General features: G+C 33.4%; 2 protein-coding genes across 2 annotated transcripts; both read right to left on the reverse strand.

Annotated features, from left to right (window-relative positions):
• Nucleotides 1-5,387: 5,387 nt before the first annotated feature.
• LOC131617461 (transcription factor RF2b-like) lies at nt 5,388-8,289 on the reverse strand. The gene is made up of 4 exons (XM_058888746.1): nt 7,631-8,289; nt 6,695-6,827; nt 6,242-6,326; nt 5,388-6,124 (listed from the first exon to the last, which is right to left on the reverse strand). Exons 1-4 carry the CDS (start codon nt 8,155-8,157, stop codon nt 5,757-5,759), a joined length of 1,113 nt encoding a protein of 370 aa, XP_058744729.1. The 5' UTR covers nt 8,158-8,289; the 3' UTR covers nt 5,388-5,756.
• An 11,172-nt stretch (nt 8,290-19,461) lies between these two features.
• On the reverse strand, nt 19,462-20,976 carry LOC131617462 (uncharacterized). The gene is made up of 2 exons (XM_058888747.1): nt 20,310-20,976; nt 19,462-19,998 (listed from the first exon to the last, which is right to left on the reverse strand). The coding sequence occupies exons 1-2, from the start codon at nt 20,883-20,885 to the stop codon at nt 19,609-19,611; spliced, it is 966 nt and encodes a 321-aa protein (XP_058744730.1). The 5' UTR covers nt 20,886-20,976; the 3' UTR covers nt 19,462-19,608.
• Nucleotides 20,977-21,651: the final 675 nt, after the last annotated feature.

Here is a 21,651-nt window from a genome sequence, read left to right on the forward strand (position 1 = left end):
ATAACTTCAGTTAGTAGAGCGGGAAGATTAACATTTTCTGTCACCTTGTCATTTCATATATAACCGAAAATATATTTCCGGTATTATGGCAACTACATGGAGCTTAAAACAGTAACCAACATGGTCAACTTTTGATTATACAATTTCTTCTTCTTTCCATAAAACCTCTCAGAAATCCTTCTATTCTCAATCCTTTTTTTAATGTAAAATCTTCATTTTTGTGGTTCATCGTATCAAAAGGAGTTAAGGAAGTGGAATTTAAGGTAAAGTTTATTCTTTTCATTCTTCATTCCTTACATTATGTTGTTTTTGAATTTGGAAACAGGTCACGTGAAAACCAGATGTATACTTCCGGTTTGTAGTTAAACAAAACTGGAATTACATTTCTAGTTTCTGTCTGTGTTTTATTTTCACAACATAACTGTTTATAAGTTAGTGTTAATAAGCTTTATGTTTTCTATTACATTAGGTATGATGCATCCCGATAACATTCTCAAACCTAATGTATCTCAAGTTGTTTCACCACTTGTATGCTATTGTAACAAAGGTGATAGATATTCGCGAGCATTTTGAAAATGGAGAATAGTTTGAATTACGTGAAGACATGTTGCATTGAGTTCGTACAAAGGCTACGAAACTAGGATTTGGTGTTGTGATTGGAAGGTCCGATAATGGTACGGTTAGAAGAAATGCATTTGTGACTTTGACATGCGAAAGAAGTGGAAAATATATTCATCGTATCCAACAATTGAAACGCGACGATACCGGTTCACGAAAATGTGAATGCCCATTTAGGTTGCGTAGTTATCTTTTGGCAAATAACAAATGGAGATTTAATGTGACATGTGGTTTATACAACCATGATTTAAGTCAAAAGTTGGTCGGTCATCCAATTTCATGTCAGCTTCTTTCGGATGAGAAGACGTGTGTTTCTGACATGACTTTGAGTTTAGTAGCGCCCAAAAACGTACTTGCAACCTTGAAGCGCAAAAGACTCGAGAATACATCAAATATCAAACAAGTTTACAATTGGCGCTATCAATCCAAATTAGGGATTAGGGGGATCGAACCGAGATGTAACACCTCTTGAAACCTCTAGATGAAAACAAGTATGTTTGTAGGTACTGAAGAGGTGATGATGGGGTTACAGTAAGATATGTTTATTGGACTCATCCTGACTCCATTAAATTGTTCAATACGTTTCCCACCATGCTCATAATTGATTCAACGTATAAGACCAACAAGTACATGCTTCTATTATTGGAAATTATTGGTGTTACGTCGACTGGGAAGACTTATTCGGTTGGTTTTGCATTTCTAGAATGCGAAAAAGAGGACAACTTTGCATGGGCTTTGGAGGTTTGTAGGTCAATGTTGAAGGATCAAGAAGATATGTCGAAAGTCATTGTTACCGACCGAGATACAACATTAATGAATTCGGCTGCAACTGTATTTCCTACTTCTTACGCCTTACTTCGTAGGTCCCATATTACAAAAAATGTGATAAGTTGGGACAAACCCGCGGTGGGGACAAAACATATTGCAGGTGAAGATGGAAAACTGGTCAAGTCGGGTGTCATTGTGGAGAAAATTATGGATGCATGGAATGTTATAGTAAACGCATCTATAAAATATATATATACGCTGATGTTGTTTTATAATTCAGAAATGTTTGCGTGAAATATCTCGATCTATTGAAATATGTCGATAGCACAATACTTGATCAGGTAAAGGAGAAGTTTGTTTGTGCATGGACCAATGAGGTTATGCATCTTGGAAATACAACGAAAAATCGAGTTGAGTCTGCTCATGCTTGTGTGAAAAATTGGCTAGGAAATAGCAAGGGTGATTTGATTACGGGTTGGGATTCTGTGAACCAGATGATACTAAACCAGCATAGCGAAATACAAACAACATTTGATCGTAGTATCACGGTGTTGGAACACAGGTTCCAGACACCGTCTTATATTCTCAGTTGGTCGGTAATATGTCTCGGCAAGCTCTGAATTATATTTTCACAAAGCCAAACAAGCTTATAATATCGGTTCCGACAGCTCAAAGTGTGGTTGTACAATTGTGAAAACATATGGTCTCCCTTGTGCTTGTGTCATATCTAAGAAGATGGAAGTTGATTGTCCAATATGTATGGATGAGGTCTCTAGTAATTGGAAGAGACTCCATTTTGAAGATGACAGTAAAATTAAAGACGATAAATCAAGTATTACCATCTTGACTGAATGGGAAGCGATATAAGAAATATTTTTGAAAGCCGATGATGCCACCAAACTCCTCATTAAAGAGCAATTGAGGAAGATTGAGTTCTCGGAGACCACAGACTTGAAACCACCATCTCAACTAGTAAAAACCTAAAGGGGCGCCCAAGAAGGTGAAACCGACATCGGGCGACAATTTAACTACGAGGAGTCCGTTATATTTTGAAGACGTTGACAAAGTTTTTCCCGATTCACCAACTTCGACATCTGAAAAAAGTGCTTTCAAGGGTCCCTGTATTAGCAAACCACATACTACACCGACTCCACCAAAAATATCATTCATTTATCACATACCAATTTTTATGCACAAGTACATTGAACGGATCGTCAATTTCGGGGGTGACGGTAATTGTGGTTTTTGAGCTATTTCTAGTTTTCTCGGTAAAGAGGAGGAGGATTACATTATTGTCCGACATACATCGATCAAAGAGTTTAGGGGCATTAGAGATTTATACACACGTGTCTTTGGGAGTAAAGAGAAAGTTGAAGAAGTGTATAACGCTCTTCTACCAAGCGTGAGTAGATTCACACTGGAGGATAAGTGGATGTGCTTTCCTAATATGGTCATCTAATAACCTGTGCGTATGAGAGGGTGTGTATTAATCTTACAAGATACGGTTTCTCAGAGACTTTGTTACCTCTACACACTGCTCCAACGCCAAATCTCAATGATCGTATCATATGTGTTGGATGGATTTCAAATCCGCGACATTTTGGCAAGTGTATTTGAAACTGGGATGCCCTATACCACCTACATCACTGGAGTGGGCAATTCATTTTACAATTCCGTCAAAGACTTGGCCGAACCAATTCATTAAAAGGATGCAAGACTATAACAAGTTGAACAAAATTGAAACAGAAAAAAATAGAGAAAAGTCAAAAGGAGTGCCACCGGTGGATTTGGCCGACGATAATTTTTTCGGCTCTTTTACGTAGTTAGTTATCATTTTATTGTAAATGTTATTTTGTTCATGTATTATGCTATGGAAATATAGTCATTTTTGTAGTTTGGCCAAAATACAATATTTCAATACATGGGTGTTATTTCTAGAGTTGTTGTTTCTGTTCTGTCTCTTTTTTTAACTTTCAGGGAACTAATTAAAAATTTATTTCCGGTTGCAATTTACATAAAACCGAAATTGCACTGTCGGTTTCCACTCTGACACAATGATAGGATTTGTATGGTTCATGTTTGCATCCAACTACTATAAATAACCTCATTTGTCATATTGTTTCTTACCACAACTCCAAAAACCAGAAATGAACATGAAAATGAATATTGAATGACATGTTGAAGTTGTCCATTTTACAGGCGTCACACCATCAAGCTAATTTAAGTTCATTATGTACAATCCAATTGAAGAAATACGTGTAATATTGCAGGAACTTGTACCTTAAGGCGACAATCGGAAAGTTGTGAAGATCGAGTTCCGCTCACCATCTGTTGACAAAGACGGGAAGCTTGTGTTCGTCAACCGTGAGCTGAAGAACGACGCTGATATGCAGGCTATGTGGAATACTTATACCGGTTTTTAGGAGAAGGTTCCGATCGAGCTAGATGCGACTATTTCAAGATGGGTCGATGATATTCTCATGATGTTGCAACGTCCACATGGATGTTGATTTGTAATGTTTACTTTGTGTTAAAATCCTTAATGTATTTCCTAAATTTATGTTATGATTTGTATTTTGATTTTGTAATGTTGGTGTTATTTAATGATGGTTTCTGGTTTTAGTATAGCACAAAACCGAAGGTATATCTCCGGGTCTAAATCAGAAATATATTTGCGGTTTCATTGTACAATATATCAGATTTTGGTTAGCACAGAAAATATATTTCCAATTTTGAGGGGCATCTTTGGAATTTCACGTGGTGCGCTAGAAAAGCATGGGGTGGAATAAGAATTTCTTTTTTTTTTATAAGAAGTTTATACAATCTCAATTAATTCCAACTATTGATTTGTTTGAAAATTTTGACTTTTTGTTTTTGGGTTTTTAAGAGAGCCAAGGCCCAAAACAACAAACTAGCTTACAAGAGGCATTTGATCAACATTACAATCACTCCTGAACACATTATTCATGAAATATGGGCATTTTCTAAACAAACTTATGTTACTCGACATGGCTGCATCAAATTTTTCCAAACGGTCTGCACACATGTTAGCTTCGCGATGAATGTATTTTAAGCGCCACTCATGGTGTTTTTTAAGCAGTTTTGCACTTTATTTAGCATGCTTAGGCCTTGTCATCTTCTGTTATTCTTATTCTGAATTTCCTTCACCGGTGTTATGTTATCAATATGGACGGACCTCTACTTTATCATATTGATGCTCCTGAATCATACAAACACCTTCCAAAAAAAACCCAGCAATTCAGCATTGTAAACATTACAAATTTCTCTGTTCTTGGCATACCTTCATAGCCAATCTCCTTTATCATTATGAATAATACCTCCACACCTGCTGTCTTGTTCTTCTGATTAACACCATCAATATTTAACGTGGTTCATCCTTCTTCATTGAGTTTCCATCGTGTTCTTACTTTGAGTATAGGTTGATGCACCACAGGATTTTGCAGTAACATGACATGATTATAACTCTTAGCTTTTGTCAGAACTTCCCGAGCCAAGTGATCAGAAAGCATAAACTCTTGGTTCCATCATATTTCATTTCACTCTATCCATTATTTATAAATCCAAACAATAAAATCTAATTAAATACCACTCCATCACATACCCTGAATGACAACATCTATCACATCTATAAATTAAAATGGTTGTTTGCTCACTTTGAAATTGAGATAGTAGTTGGGTAAGCAATCAGTAGTTATTCATAAGCTATTCTAGAAAATTTACAGAATGTAGCCAAAAATGATTCGAGTATATTATAAGTTATTTTTCCAAAATGAATCCAAACATTAGTAAGTGTTTTTTCATAAGATAAAGCCGAATTAACTTTAAAATAAAGACTTCCAGACGTCTCATAAGACATGCTAAGTTGCTAACTATTCATAAAGTTCAAGGCTCAACAGTCTAATATAATCTAAATAATTGGATTGTGCAACAACTATGAATAAATCTAAAACTTAGTACTTATACATTATAGAAGAAATCGATTCCATGGAGTGTCAATGAGGTGAAATAAAATAATAAATCACAGTTTACATGCTACAAGTAAATGATGATACAAATGAACAGAGGGGAATCCATACACCCCAAAATACAATGATACAGTGAGAATGACCTTTCCATTCCCAATATTCTAGCAGCCAGAAACACATGCTGAAACATGATTATGTGATCTTCGCAGTAAAACTCTAGGGCGCTTCCCCTTTTTGGCGAGCACCCAAAAAACAAATAATTAATTTAATCCTCAATCTGAATGGATTAATATACTTCATGAAGTACATAAGTTGACTGGAGGTCAACGCAACGAACAACGAATGCCAAGGATAAGTTAGCAGGTCAAGCGAGTAATATCAAATTCAAAATGTAGTGCTACTCTCACTCGCAGAAAGAGAGGGATCTTCAGACTTAACAACGGTTGTTCCTTTGCTGCTAATATCAAGTCCTTGAAAACGACCAATCTGATCACTTTGCAATAATTCTGAAAATGAATGAGAATTTGTTTGTTGCAGTTGATGAGTTGCCATACTAGATGGGGAGTGACCAAATAGTGGCAACTGGATGTTACGGTGACCCGAATGACCTGGTTGTGGTGAAATGGGAAGGAAATTTGATTCTGTAAATGGCATCTGGCGCATACCAAGATTGAAAGATTCAGTGTGGCTCATTATATCTCCAGTAGCAACCTTCAGTCTCTCAACTTCTTTCTTTAATGCATCATTAAGAGCTACAGAAAACACAAACAAATTCCAGTTTAATAACACACCTCAAAAGCTTTTGAGGCAGAAAAAATTGCAAAACGGTGAAATTTTTTAACACATTGTAAGAAGGTGATAAATTTTACCATCACGGAGATGTGCTTGTTGCTCCATGGCTTGCAGACGGAGCTTAAGCTCTGTATTTTCATTACTCAGACCTGTTGTGTCTCTCTAAAAAGAAATAAAAAATCAAGAAGTCATTGAGTTAATTTTACAGCAACAACTTAAGTATGAGTGAAATCTGGAAACAACCATAGTAAAGCATTCACAAACAATGCAACATTATATCATAATACTGAAATCCCAAACACCAAAGTGATATATAAGTGATTATACAGAGAGAATGCATACAAAATTAATATTTTGTATTTAGCTATAATTGCAACAAGGATATAGCTATGGTTCAAGGATAGTGATGAACAATGCAGTTGACTTTATTGCACTATACTACACTGAGAAATCCAATAAGCAAAACAGAGTAACTATGCAAAGTGGAACTCCTAAATGTGCTGTAGTTTTAGATAAATGTCAATACAAACCTGGTATAATGTCAGTTGGGCAGAAAGAGTTGTAGCTTCAGTCTGTAGGGTCTGAACTTTGCGCTCTAGTTCATGTATATAGCGAGCCTTTCTCTCTTTTGAACGAGCAGCAGATTGTCGATTCGCAAGTATTCTATTCATAACAAGAGCAAAGTGAGAATAATGAATAAAACAAATCCACAACAATTAGTAAAATTGAAAATTAGATGAAACTAGTGAGCATAAACGCTCTATCACATTTTCCCACCCCATAAGATTTTAGATCTAAGAAGCTCAGGCATATAGTACAATACATATGATATGACACAGCTACTAGAAAGTTAAAAAAAAAAAAAAACAACTAAGATACATTAATAAATATGTGTTTGTGAGATAACTGGTAAGTATATCAGACTAGTATCAATATCGTAAATGTGTCAGACACAACTAGTTTTCCATTTTTGAAGTATCTGGGCTTCATATAGCTCAAAATTAAAAAGACTTGCACTTACAAAAATATTCTGAATGGTCTCTAACTCTAATCATAAATTGCAAGTTATCAATTGACAAGTTCATTACAATACACATCACAATTCAACAATGCTTTAGTTACTGCTAGAACTTACAAAGTTGCTTGTGCTACAATCTAGAATCACAAGAAAAGGTTGACTTTCACACTATCACCAACTCATCCCAGTTAAATAATCGCGATGAACACGAAAACAAACCGAATCTAAGCAAAAATCATCAAAACAGCACAACTGAAAAATTGAATCACAAGCACACTTACAAACCTCAATTTCATAAACTAATAAAAAATTAAATTTGAAACTTCAAATCAAATCAACAAATCAAATTCAAAACTCAGAACAGAGAAAAACACTCATAGTTGAAGAATTCAGTAGTGTACACAATCAAAGTAAAAACAATTATGCATTTCGAATCAAACTTTCGAACCTTTTCGCCCGCTTGGGATCAATAGACCAAAGCTCAGCCAGCTTATCAGGAGGCATAGCTTTCTTCCCATCCATAATCTCCCCAAACGACGAAGAACCATCCACCGAACTACTATGCCTATGCCTCGACCTCCCTTGGTTCTTCTCCTGCTCATCATTCCTCACCGGATCTACTCCACCGTCTCCCAAATCGTTTGAACCTCCGAGCTTATCCATGTCAATGTATGTCGAGAACAGGTCATCCTCGGATCCGATCTCATCTAGGCTCGCCGTAGACGATCCGCCGGTGAACGGATCGGACGGGGACAAGTCCATCATGTCGTCCGGCAACCGGAAACTGACCTCGGAGTGAGCTCTCCGGTGGAGGGGGCCGCCATTTCCGCCGGGGCGCGGGAACATGGAGGGTTTGCAGGCGGCGGTTGTGGTTGCCGTGGATGGAGGTGGCGGTGGGGGAAATTTGGACGCGGTGGTTGCATTGTGAGGATTGGGGATGGAACTGGAATTAGGGTTTGAAGATGAGTGTTGCATTTGTTCTGAATTCGTGTTGTTTTCGTCACATAAGACGAATGCAAATTCAATTTTCTTCGGTACTTTCTCTGGTTCTAAGTTCTAAGAACTCTGAAGATTTTTGGACAAAAATACAGTTCTGGATATTCAATAAAATATCAATAATTTTGTCAAAATAAAAAATTATAATTATGAGAAAATAAGAAATTGTAAGGAATTTTGTAAAAAAAATTGTATTGAATTCTTTAAAATAATATTCTTTAGGAAGATTTCACATTTCATTGAAGAGAAGATGAGAAGGGAGCGGGGGCAGCCGTGAATCAAGGTATCCACGTTATCGATTTTTTTTGCTATTTCAACGGAATCATGTACAACAACGAAGGAGAGGGAAACACCAAACATCAATAATGAGAGGAATCAAAAGGAAAACGAGATTGTTCAAGAGGATCTGAAGGCAACTAAAACCCTAGGGAACAAATATTAAACACGTGAGAAAAAATAGTTATGGGTTGATGTGATAAGTGGAAATCGAAATCATGTAAATGACATGGTCATAGAATTTGTTGCATAAAAAATCGTCAATGGGGAGGTTGAAATTGAGTTTGAAGAAGCCGACATTGCATATAAGGTAAAATTTTGGGGAATCATCCCTTATCATGTATGTGTTACGAGGAGATATGAGTATGCATACAGTGAAACAATATATGCTGAAGTTATGGAATTTTTTTAACTGCCTAATATGTTTTACAATGATGAAGGGTATTTTATACTGAGGTTTCATTCGTTTCCAGAGAAGGAGGTTGTGCTCATAGAAGGTTCATACACTATCCATAATATGCTTATGCTGCTGACAGAATGGAAGCCAAATTTCAATTTGAAGAAGGACATAATGAGAACACTGCCAACTTAGGTCAAATTGTCGTAGTTATCGCTACATCTATGGGAGCAAAAAGCCTAAGTAAAATAGGTAGCACTTTGGGGAACCCTCTGATTACTGATGAATGCACAACAAACAACCTCAGGGTTTCATATGTTAGAATTTTTGTGAAGATATATATAACACAGGAGCTCACAAAAGAAATCACCATAAGAGATATTTGAAGGAAGGAAAATGAAACAACCTGTAGAATATGAATGGAAGCCACTTTTCTGTGAGAAATGTCAAAGAGCATGACACAAATGTGATCCAATGGTGCAGAGGAAAAGCAAACATTGGAAACCAAAGATGGTACAACAAGATGAGAATCAGAAGGAGGCTAAAAACAATACAAGTACCATAGGGGAAGAAGGTAAGGAGGAATTGAGCATAATTGGCAAGGCTGATAGGGACAAAGGCAAAGGAATACAAATGGAAGGAACTTGAAGGAAGTTACAATGTGAGAATGGGTTTGAAGTACTAAAGCTTTTGAATGAGTCTTTAGTGATTCAAGACAAAACTCCATGATAATCTTGTGGAATGTGAGGGGGCTGAATGAGGGACCAGGATCATCTCCTGCTTTTTCCATTCAACCACCATTCTGCCTTAAATCAAATGGCTAAAAAAAATTAATTAATACAATCAATTTGAAGGAAGAGAAACAAAATGCAAATCCAATGATTAGAATTACAGCTGCACACACAGCAGGAGAGGATCCTGGTCCCTGAATGAGTTAGGTAAGATTAAGGAAATTATCTCTCGTCTCTTAAATCTTAAGCCTTACATTATTGTGTTGATTGAAACTAGAGTCAAAAAACCAAAGCTCAAGTTGTTAGAGAAAAGCTTAAATTCAGGGGCAAATATCTGGATAACTACGATAAACATGTAAATGGTATAATATGGATAGAATGGGATGATAACAAGATAGATATCAAACATGTTAATAGCACAAGCCAACTGATCCACTGTGGAGTTTATGACTTAGAGGGTAAGTTTCTGAATTGGATAACTACTATTTATGCTTTGAATCAACTGGAAGATAGAAGGCATCTTTGGCAGGATATTAATCAAATTCATCAGCAGCAAAAAGGTTGTTGGTGCTTAGTATGTGACTTTAATAATGTTTTGAAGACTCAAGATAAAATAGGAGAAAATATGGTGACTGAGTAAATTGATTTGACTACAATGATGGAAAATGTTGGGCTATTTGAAATGGATAGTGTAGGGGATCACTGCACCCTGATCCAACAAACAAGTATAAGGGACTAATTATTCTAGAATTGACAAAGTGTTAGTCAATATCAAATGGTTTCATGAGCATATGGATTTTGATCAAACAATCATGCCATCAAATGTGTCTGATCATGCTTTACTCTGTTTGAAAAGCCAGGACCAACCTATAATCAGGAAGTCCAATTTCAAATTCAGCAATAATGTGGTTAGTATGGAGGGGTTTACAATCAGCTATGGCAAATAGTTGGAGAAAGCATATTAGAGGAAGACCTATATATGTTCTTTGAATGAAGCCTAAAAGGTTACAACCTATCATGAGAAGCATGGGCAAACCTCTTGTTAACTTGAGCATCAAGGTGAAGAAGGCAAAAGCTAATCTTCTTCTAGCACAACAGACACTCATGACTGATAGGATGAACAAATAGGTGATGGAGGGAGTTAAGAAAAGTACCAATGAAGTGCTTAAATGGAATAACCTTGAGGAACAAGATATGAAACATAAATTAAAGATTTAGTGGCTTAGATTAGGTGATGGAAACAATACCTACTTCCATGCATCCTTTAAATCTAAGGAAAATCAGAAAAGTAAGAATTTGACTCGCAGAGAAAATGGTACTCAAATGAGAACTCAAGCTAATATTAAACAAGAAGTGCTAGATTTCTATGTACACACTCATGGAAAAGGAGGATGACATCCTTGATGATTAATATTGTAGTTATGAGGAGTGGAGCTCAACTCAGTTATGATCAAAGAGAGAGCCTGGTGACATTTGTGACTGACCATGAAAATCAAACAACTCTCAAAGGTATTGGAGACTTAAAAGCACCAGAAGCACATGGTTATGGGGCCAAGTTTTTTAAAAGCACGTGGGAAATTGTTAAAGAAGATGTTAGGGCAGTTGCTAGTGATTTTTTCCTAAATAAGAGAATGTATAGAGCTGTTGACAACATTATGGTAACTTTCATCTCTAAGAGTTAATAGGCTAAAGTTATAAAGGATTATAGACCTATCTCATGTTGTACTACCATAAACAAAATTATATCCAAGATCCTTACAACAAGGTTATGGAAAGTGATAGGGAGCATTGTGAATTATAATCAAGCTTCTATTGTGCCAAGGTAACATCTCCTTGATCATATTTTGTTGGCTTATGAGCTAATTATAGGTTATTCTAGAAAGGGAGACACACCTAGATGCATGATGCAACTTGATCTTCATAAGGCATATGATACAGTGGATTGGAGAGCCTTGGAAAACATTCTAAAAGAAACATGTATACCTAGCAAATTCATAAGATGGACTATGTTAGTTATTACCACTGTATCTTATAGATTCAATGTAAATGGTGAATACACAAGTAGTATGCAGGCTAGGAGAGGCATGAGGTAGGGAAACCCTATCTCTCCCCTCATGTTTATGATTCTCATGGAGTATTTGAGCAAGTCTATGCAACAACTGTAGAGGAATCCTGATTTCAAATTTCATTCTAAATGTGAAAAGTTGAATATCACTTGCCTTAGCTTTGCACATGACTTGTTGATGTTTGTTATATGGGACTTCAAATCCTTTGAGATTATGATGGAGAATTTGCAAAGCTTCTCAAGGTCAACAAGCCTGAAGATCAACCCTACCAAATGTAAAATATACTTTAGAGCAATGGACGAGAACACTAAAGATGACATCAAGAAGCTTACCTTTTTCAGTGAAGGAAAATTGCCTTTTAGGTACCTTGGAGTGCCCTTAACAAGTCAAAAATTATCCACTCAGCATTACATGCCACTAATTAAGAAGATTGTAGGAAGGATAACTCATTGGAGTTCCAAGCTATTGAGTTATGCAAGTAGAGTCTAACTGGTTTATAGTGTGACATTTGCAATAACAAACTTCTGGATGCAATGTCTGCCACTTCCTAACAAAGTTGTCCGACAAATTGATGTCAATTGCAGAAGTTTTATATGGACTGGAGGAAAGGAGATGAGCAGGAAGTCACAAATTGCTTGGAAACATGTATGTAATCCTAAAAGGCATGGTGGCTTAAACATCATCTCTATTAAATAATGAAATAAAACTAACTTGATTAAGCTGCTTTAGAATTATAATAGGAAAACAAATAATTTATGGATCAAGTGGATTCATACTTACTACTTAAAGCATGAACAATTAATGGTAGTGAATATAAATACTAGATGTTCTTGGATTTTGAAAGGTATATTAAAAACAAGAGAAGAAGTGCATCAGTTGTAGGCTTGACATGATATGCAACAGGATAACAAATTTAACATGAAGAAAATGTATATGGCTGTGAGAAGTAATTTCTAAGAGATATAGTGGAAGAAGTTTTCTCATGGAAACATGGCTCGACCAAGAGCACTGCTTGTGATATGGCTAGCTTTTCACAAGAGGCTAGTTACTAAAGATAGATTACACAGGTTTGGCATGGCTACTAATGTTCAATGTTGCTTCTAATAGCAAGTGGAGTCTATTCAGTACCTTTTATTTGCCTGTACTAAGTTGAAAACAATTTGAAAGGTGTTAAACTTGATTCAAACTCAGCATGAGACAAAGGAATGAAGGGAAGAGTTGACATGGATAATATAGAATAACAAGGGTAAAGGTTGGAGAGTTATGCTTCTCAAATGTGCGGCAACTGAAACAATATACGAGACACAAAAATATAGAAATGATAGAAGTTATGAGAACATTGTAAGTAATATAGATACAAATGGGATACTTATAGACACCACTGCTTATAGGGCTTGGAAGAACACCAAGACGAGGAAACACATTGCTAAGATGTTGATGCCCTAGGATATTGTTAGGTTGTTTTGTCTTTCGGAGTTTTAGGGGCTGTATTCTTAATGATCGCCTTGTGTATAATGCTTTTTTGAATTAATCAAAAGACTTTATTAATTAAAAAAATTTAAAATTTTTTTCTCTTTAAAATAATATTTGACATATTATGATTATCAATCATATTTTATTGTTTAAATATTTTATTGTTTAACAAATAAATAGTATTTTCTATTTTTTTGCATTAATAAAATATAATTATTAAATTAAAAAAGAAATTGTATATATTTAAATGATTAAATTAGTATTTATCGTAGTGTTACAAAATTATTCGAGAATCTAATTAGATCTTGTTAAGGAGATGGTGGATGTGCGAGCTACATCGAAACAAAAATTCATTAGAGATATTGAGATAAGATATTCACACAATTTTAAAATAATGAGTGTATGTGTATTTTATCTAACACTTCCATAATTTCCTCGAGTGATGTGTGACTTAATATTTTTAGACAATTGTATCTATGAGTTTTGATTCAATATTAGTATTTTTAGTCAAATTTAGTTTAAAATATGAAAGAAAATTATAATAAAATAATTTAAAAAATAATATATCTATTTGATGGATGAAAGTACTAGTATTTAAATAAATTCAAGAATACTAGATTGTTCACCTAAAGAAAATATTAAAATCAAATTCTAATATATTAGATGCATATTCTCTATAATGGTAATGGAAAAACTCTTCTCTCAATAAGTACTGTATAATATACTCGTTAATTTAAATTTTTGTGATACCCTCTTACTTGTAAAGGAAACTAAAATACCTTGACTTGAAAAATATCGTGAATCCATTTTGTTTTTTTGTGAGCAAATTAAATTCATAGTCTGGAATCCATTTATTTTAATAAAAAAGTTACTATAGTCTAAATTTAAATCGTACCGTTTATTTAGATGTATGAATATAGAATTATGCACGTCATTTTCAATCACCATGTAGCACCACATGTGATTCGGTTGAAAAGGCCTAGCGATATGTCACGATACATTGCATGTATTGGTGTTTTGAATATGGGAAAAGGTTTTTCTGTCTTATATTTAAACGTGTAGTAGATCCAAAAGTTAAAGCAGTAGATCATTCCATAGAAAATCTAAAAGATAAAGCAACAATGGATCATTCCATAGAAAGTTCAAGAATAAATCAATCTTGAACTTCCTTAAAAAAACTTTAATTTTTATGAATTTATGTTCCAACCCGGTTCGCGATCCATCAAAGAAGATTTGAATCTAATGGTGTGAAGTTAAATAAAACAACGGACATACAAATTGATATACTTTAAAGACATTTGATCAAAAAAATGGAAGATGAATGGTCAAATTATATTATTCGCCCAATGATGTGAATACTGTGATGACATAATAATATATTATTGGTCCAATGATGTGAATACTGTGATGACATAATACATTATATTATAGGTCAAAAAATTCTAGACCTCCAAAAACCCTAAAAACACTAATATAAAAGGATTACATACACTGAATTAACGTGTACACAAATTTCTAACATAAATATTTCTTATATTATATGGCTACTTGCGTGACGATCGATTAAAAAAAATAAGTCTGAGCAGCATGATAGGTTATCCCTCACTAGCGTGACGCCTCTCAGCGTTCTCAAGACCATAAAGACCTTTATGGCGTATGGCGCCCGCCATCGACCCTGCAGATTTTTCGTATTCTGCATAGGATTTAATTTAGACTTTGATTTTTTATTCCAAACACTTAAAATTGACTCAAAACATTTCTTACATCACATAAAAACACAACACAATTATACAGATTTCACATACAACATACAATTCTATAGGAGGTTAAGAATTCCTCAGTTCTACCCCTTATACTTAAACACCCATTAAAGAAGAAATCTTCCCCTTGACTACTTTCAGAATTATCGACTGACCCCACAAACATATCTAACGAGCTACCGACAGGATCCCTCTCATTCTGATGTGGCAACCACTCATTGCCATATTCGGCCTTGAGTGTTACATGCGGTGGAACCACTCCTCGCCCTCTTTGACCTCGGGTGTTACATGCCCACTAGCTTCCGCATGGTTCATCCTCGAACCACATCGTACTAGGAGAGGTCTGACTCTGATACCATTTGTAACACCCCAAACTGCTTTCAGGATTATCGACTGGCCCCACAAACCAACACAGGTCTTTTCAGCATGATTTGTCCTCACTTACACACTTTCTAGGAAATTTCCCAAAAGGTCACCATCCCAAAATTACTCAAAGTCAAGCACACTTAACTGTGGAGTTCCTATGGAACGAGCTACCGAAAAGAAGATGCATCTTGTTGGTATAAGTGTACCCATCAATCCTTATAAGTTTTCCTTCAACCATGCAATCCTATACTTGCACAGTCTCATGATCCCTCTCATTCTGATGTGGCGACCACTCCTTGCCATATTCGGCTTCGAGTGTTACACGTGGTTCAACCACTCCTCGCCCTCTTTGACCTCGGGTATTACATATTCTCCATTCAACTTCTAGCTAGCCTCTCTCTTCTCTTTAGCCTTTTCTCCCTTTTCCAAAATTTCTACTTACTTATCAAAGTTAGGGCTCTCCAAACTTATATCAACCTAATTAATCCATCTCTCACTATTTCGACTTTCCTCCCCTTGCTTATTCCTCTCTTATTCATTGTTCCCCTTATTTCTATTAATTCTCAATATGGTTCAAATTCTCTATGCCCTCATTTTAATTAAATAAATAAATAAATTACTATTATTTTAAGTATTAAATTAGCTCCAAATTAATTTTAATTTATTCTAACCAATTCTACTCTCTCCCAACACCTCTATCTCAAGGTTACAGACACCCAAGACTTCTATTTATTTGATTATTATTACCCAATAAATTAAATAAAGTATTAAAAATCATAAATAAATTACAAATAATCAAAATAAAATAATTTAATAAAATTGGGCTGTTACACCATAGACTTTGCTGACGGGCCAGAACACCAACAAATCCATAACAAGCTCAAAACTCAACCTATTAACAAACAAATCCACAAGAAAAAAATAACGAAGTCCAATACATGTGAATCGAGAGAATCGGACCCGAGCTCCAACAGACACATTCACACGAAGGAGACTCACTATTGCCCTGCTGCCACCGCTCCACTATTCAATTTATTTATGATTTCTACAATCTCAAAATATGTTTTCTTTCTGTTCATCAATATATTTCAACAAGATATGAAGTGTTAAATAGTAACACAAAACTTGATAGAGTTAAAAATTATAATTAAATAGATGAGTTAAATATTAAAATAGTTTAAAATATTATATTAGTTAGTCTTTTATTTTAATTGTTTTTAACTTGGACTCTCTTAATATTTGAACTTTTTAATTTATTATTAGTCAATAACATTATTAATTTATTATATATGTAATATACGTAATATTTGACACATTTAAAGGTATACAAAAATTAAATAAAAGTATTTAATTTTATTAGTTGATTTTTATTTTCTTCTTAATTTTAAAATAGACTTAAGTGTTTAGTCCATAAATTCGCGTGACATCCATTTTTTTCATTTTCCATTTTTTTTTACCTCCAGAATTTCACGTAAGCATCTTTTTAAACTTAAAAATTTTAATTCTACCAAATGTTGAACTCATACCTCTTGCATTTACATAATACTCAACCATTATGCTAAGCGTTCCCTCTGTTTATATCAGTGCAATAATAATATATATTACATATGTACTTGAGTATTTAATTTAAGTGAAACATCAACTATTAATAATTACTTGATTTATTAAAGATTAAATAACTATTAAATATAGTTAACACATTAAATAGTTGAAATATGTAATAAACTAATTATTTATTAAAATATTAATAGTTCAAATATTAAATAGTTGAAATAATATAAAATAATTATTTAGTATTTAATAAACAATTTAATTATTAATAATTAAAATATTAAATATTTTATTAAAACTTAATAGTTGAAATATTAATAAATTATTAAATATTGATATTTGAAATATTAAAAAGTGAAAATATTAAATAGTTGAAATATTTAATAGACTAAAATTTAATAAATTAAATAGTTGAAATGTTTAATTGACAAAATATTTAATAAACTAAATAGTCTAAATATTAATAGTTGAAATATTAGTAGTAGAAATATTAAATTTTTGAAATATTATTAAATAATTATTTAACATATAATAGTTTAAATATTTAATAAATAAAATAGTCGAAATATTAATAGCTAATATTAATAGTAGAAATATTAAATAGTTGAAATATTAATAAAATTAAAATTAAAATATATTATGAAATAATTATTAAATAGTATGAAATAATATGAAATAAAGTTTAGTTTATTAAATAATATTCAAATATTAAGTTTATTAAATATTTCCACTATTTAATGTTTCAACAATAAATAAATTATTTAGTTTATTAAATATTTTATTTAAATTATTTAAATAAATATTAATATTAATAGTTTATTTCAACTATTTAATGTTTCAATCATCAGTAAATTATTTATTTCAACTATTTAAATAAATATTAATATTTATATAGTAATGTTAAGGTTTGTTAAAAAAATTTAATAGCAATGTTAAACATAATTAAATAATGATTAAAATATTTTACGTTGAAATAAAAACTTATTGCATTTTTTTTACATGAAATTTTTTAAATTGAGTTGTATTAAATTTTGTTTAAAATGTTAAATAGTAATGTTAAATATAACTAAATAATAATTGAAATATTTAACTAACTAATTATTTAATAATAATAAAATAGTTGAACTAAAATTTTTATTTTAAATATTTAATATTTAAAATAATTAGTTTATTTTTAACTAGCTTATTAATATTTAAAATAATTGATTTATTAATAATTGGTTTAAACAAAACTTAACATGAACAGTTTATTTGAGAGAACAATTGACTTAGTGGAGAGGAATGTATCTTTTACGTAGAGCTGTCAAATGGGTTGGTCCGGACCAGCCCGCTTCGATCCAGAGTGCCAAAGCATATAAAGAGGCTGAAGTGGGTCGGTCCGATTATTTTATGGGCTGTTAAAAATGAGCCCGACCCAGTTACTAATAGGTCATGTGGTCCAGTGGGCCAGTCCGATTGGCCAGCTAGTCCTTCATTTCAATATTATAGTTTTAAATTTGTAGAAATGATGTAATAGATAAAAACTACATAACATAAGTAGATAGGGATAATAAACTTAAGGGTCATGCTAACGAGTGCCCCAGGGGCACTCTTTAAGCATTCTAAATAAAGAAAATATTCTTTCAAAAGTTCACCATTTCAATTTTCGATGCATTAATTACGCATATTTCCAAGAAAAACTTACTTTTTAAAGCTATTAAAGAGTGCCCCTGGGGCACTTGTTAGCATTTCCCTAAACTTAATTAACTGATATTTAAAATATTTATCAAATCAACGTCCATATTTACGAATCCCACGAAGATATCTACATAAAAATAAAGAGAAACGGAATATTGTCTCTAATACTTATTAAAATTTCTCTTTATCTCACAATTATTTCTTTTACCATATAATCTTGAAACATATCTTCATTCTCTTTAACTTTTCTTTTTCAATTAAAATACACTTGTGCAATTATACCTTAACTCAATATTTTATCTCCAAAATTTACTAAAATTATTTTAAAATTTTATTTTTAATGGGCCAGCCCGAAACCCACTTGGCCGGCCCGACCCACGAAAAACATAGGCCCGGTGTACTGGCCCAAAAAATAGGATTTTTTTTAAAAAAAGTTTACAATCCGGCCCACGATAAATATAGGGCCTGTGTGCCGAGCCCATTTTAACAACTCTACTTATAAATAAGAAGTCTAAGGTTCAAATCTTCTAGAAACTCAAACCTAAAAAAAATATTTAGAAACTAAAGACAAAACTCCCTAACATACATGGGAAATTATTTAAGCCTCGTTATAGTTAATCTTTAGGTTTGATGTTCTTATTTCATGAGTAACTCTATCTCCTCGGTCAATCCATCTTCCTTTCTAAAGTTTCTTTTTGAAATTCTTCAATGGTCACCTAGAATATAAAAGCACCTACTCATTTTTATTCAAATGCAAGATTTTATTCTAGTAAATTACACCTCATTAGTCATTAATATAAAAGGTTAATTATGCACTGTCGTTTACTTGCCGGAGCTTAAATTCTTTCAACTTTATTATTAACTACACAATTTAACATTTTTCTTTGTCCTTTGTTATGACATCTTTCCTTTGTCATTTAGATTTAAGAAACGCATATGCAATAGATGCTACCAAGTAACAATAGGTGACTATATTAATGTAGATTTGCAAAATAACATATCATAGAATTAAAATATTAATCAAATAATCTTAATAAGTAATAAGCTTATAACAAATTAAATTAAACAACATCTAATAAAATGAAACACATAATTATTAAGAAAAAAAACTATCCCATGTCTCATGAGAAACTCTATATGATATGATGAGGAGAAAAAGGAGAAAATGAGGAGGACATGACAAAAGAGTGTTCATTGCTATTACCAATAGCATGAGGGCTTCTTGGTGTTATAGGACTTTTTGATCTTGGAGTTGTCACACCACTTTGAGTATGTGATCTTGGAGTTGTCACACCACTTTGAGTATGTGATCCTCTACTCCTTCTTGGTCCTTTCTCTGCACAAATCATCTCAACTTGCTTCATTGTTATTGGATACCTCCAATTGCAACACCCTACCTTCCCCGCTCTTTCTATGTACCTTTGGCTGAATTTCAATCCAAGGCATTCTATACATTTTCTTCCTTCTACCATCTCTCCCATTCCTAGCTTCACACATCTGCAGCAATAGACTCTTCCACATACCTGCATCCATACACCATTATCAATATAATTACTAAATCATTATGTCATGCACCTATAACAAACTTTGATCTAAATCATCTGGTACATGCTAGTTGACTTAAATAAGTGTTAGTTATTTGTCTATGATTCAATCTCTGACTGCAACAACATATATATGTACTCCGTATTAATGTGATATGTATAAATCAACAACTTTTATTAAAAAAACATTTATTAATTGTATAGAGTTTATTATATAGATAAATTTCATCAAATTTTTAGAAAAATAAATTGAAAAGAAAAGAAAGCACGAGATATCTTTGTTGACATACCAAGCATCTAGTACGGAAGACATAAACATAGGTACTACAAATTGTGCAAATCTTAGAGTGAGGAATTCCAGGTCGCCGTCGTCCACCACCACCTTTTCCAGACGCCATACTCACATCATCATAGCTCATACTATACGTCGAGCGATTATCTCCACCTGTCATCGGTCGAGGACTCTTTGAATCCCGGGGATTTTTTGCATTTCCACTCGTATGACTAAATTGGGGAGGATCATGTACATGTCCATGTCCGCGGTTCTCCTCAGGTCCTTGTCCAAAGTGACCCCACGGCGAGCCACCACGGCCAATGTCATGATGATGTTGGTTGTGTTGAATGGAAGCTTGAATGGAAGCCTGCAACCCTTTGCTAAAATCAAGACTAGGTATTTTGGCTAGTGAGGGTAAAGGCGATGGCGAAAATTTTTCCCTTGTTGGAATATTGCTAGCAACTTCGGAAACATGTTGATTAGTGGTTGTTGTCTTCACATCAGCAAGGTCTTGAAAAGTCAGGTTAACAGATTCATCTGGGATTCCTAGGTACAATGTTTCAAGATCAAGCAAAATTGGTTTTTCATCCATTAGAAACTCTATCTTAAGAACAAGTGCATTTGATTAGGCTATAGCTATGTGTTATATAATATAGAACTTTAGGCTTATGTTATATGGTTATAGATAAGACCACAACTATATTATATATGATGATGATGATAGGTTTGGAACTTTTAAGGTAAAGGGTGACACAAAAGGATGTTTTTAGACGTGTGATTTTGGTTACATTGGAAACAAAGACGATCATATATGGACAAACATTGCGTGTTATAAGGCCGGTCGAAAATTAAAATGTTTAGCTAAGAGTACATTAGATTCAATTCATAGATAACAATTGGCTCTTATCATGTTTTTATTTATTTATTTTATAAATATACTATTTTAATAAATGGTTGTTGCCTTGTAAGAGACATTAAGTCAAATGTTTGAAAAAGTACTATATAAAAAAATATTGTTGCTTGCCAACTTAATTGATAGCTATGCAGAGATATCAGAGTGCACAGACACTTGTTCGTTAAGCCAATTTAATTGATAGTTATGCAGAGGTATCAGACTGCACAAACACTTGTTCGGAAAAATATTGTCGCTGTCCCGTTAAGCCAACTTAATTGATAGTTATGCAGAGATATCAGACTGCACAGACACTTGTTCAAAAAAATATTGTCGCTGTCCTGTTAAACCAACTTAATTGATAGCTATGCAGAGATATAGATATCGACTGCACAAACACTTGTTCGAACCTGCGGCAGATGAAATTCTAGCCACTAAGAAAATTGCTACCATTAAGAAAATTTCT

This window comes from Vicia villosa, linkage group LG7, assembly GCF_029867415.1.
Source record: "Vicia villosa cultivar HV-30 ecotype Madison, WI linkage group LG7, Vvil1.0, whole genome shotgun sequence".
In the NCBI taxonomy this organism is placed as follows: Eukaryota; Viridiplantae; Streptophyta; class Magnoliopsida; order Fabales; family Fabaceae; genus Vicia; species Vicia villosa.

Coding starts and splice junctions, on each gene's coding strand:
- LOC131617461 (XM_058888746.1), bottom strand. CDS start 8,157: ATGCAACACTCATCTTCAAACCCTAATTCCAGTTCCATCCCCAATCCT. Junction 6,327..6,694: donor CCCAACTGACATTATACCAG/GTTTGTATTGAC, acceptor ATTTCTTTTTAG/AGAGACACAACAGGTCTGAG. Junction 6,125..6,241: donor ACAAGCACATCTCCGTGATG/GTAAAATTTATC, acceptor TGTTTTCTGTAG/CTCTTAATGATGCATTAAAG.
- LOC131617462 (XM_058888747.1), bottom strand. CDS start 20,885: ATGGATGAAAAACCAATTTTGCTTGATCTTGAAACATTGTACCTAGGA. Junction 19,999..20,309: donor TCTTCCGTACTAGATGCTTG/GTATGTCAACAA, acceptor GTATGGATGCAG/GTATGTGGAAGAGTCTATTG.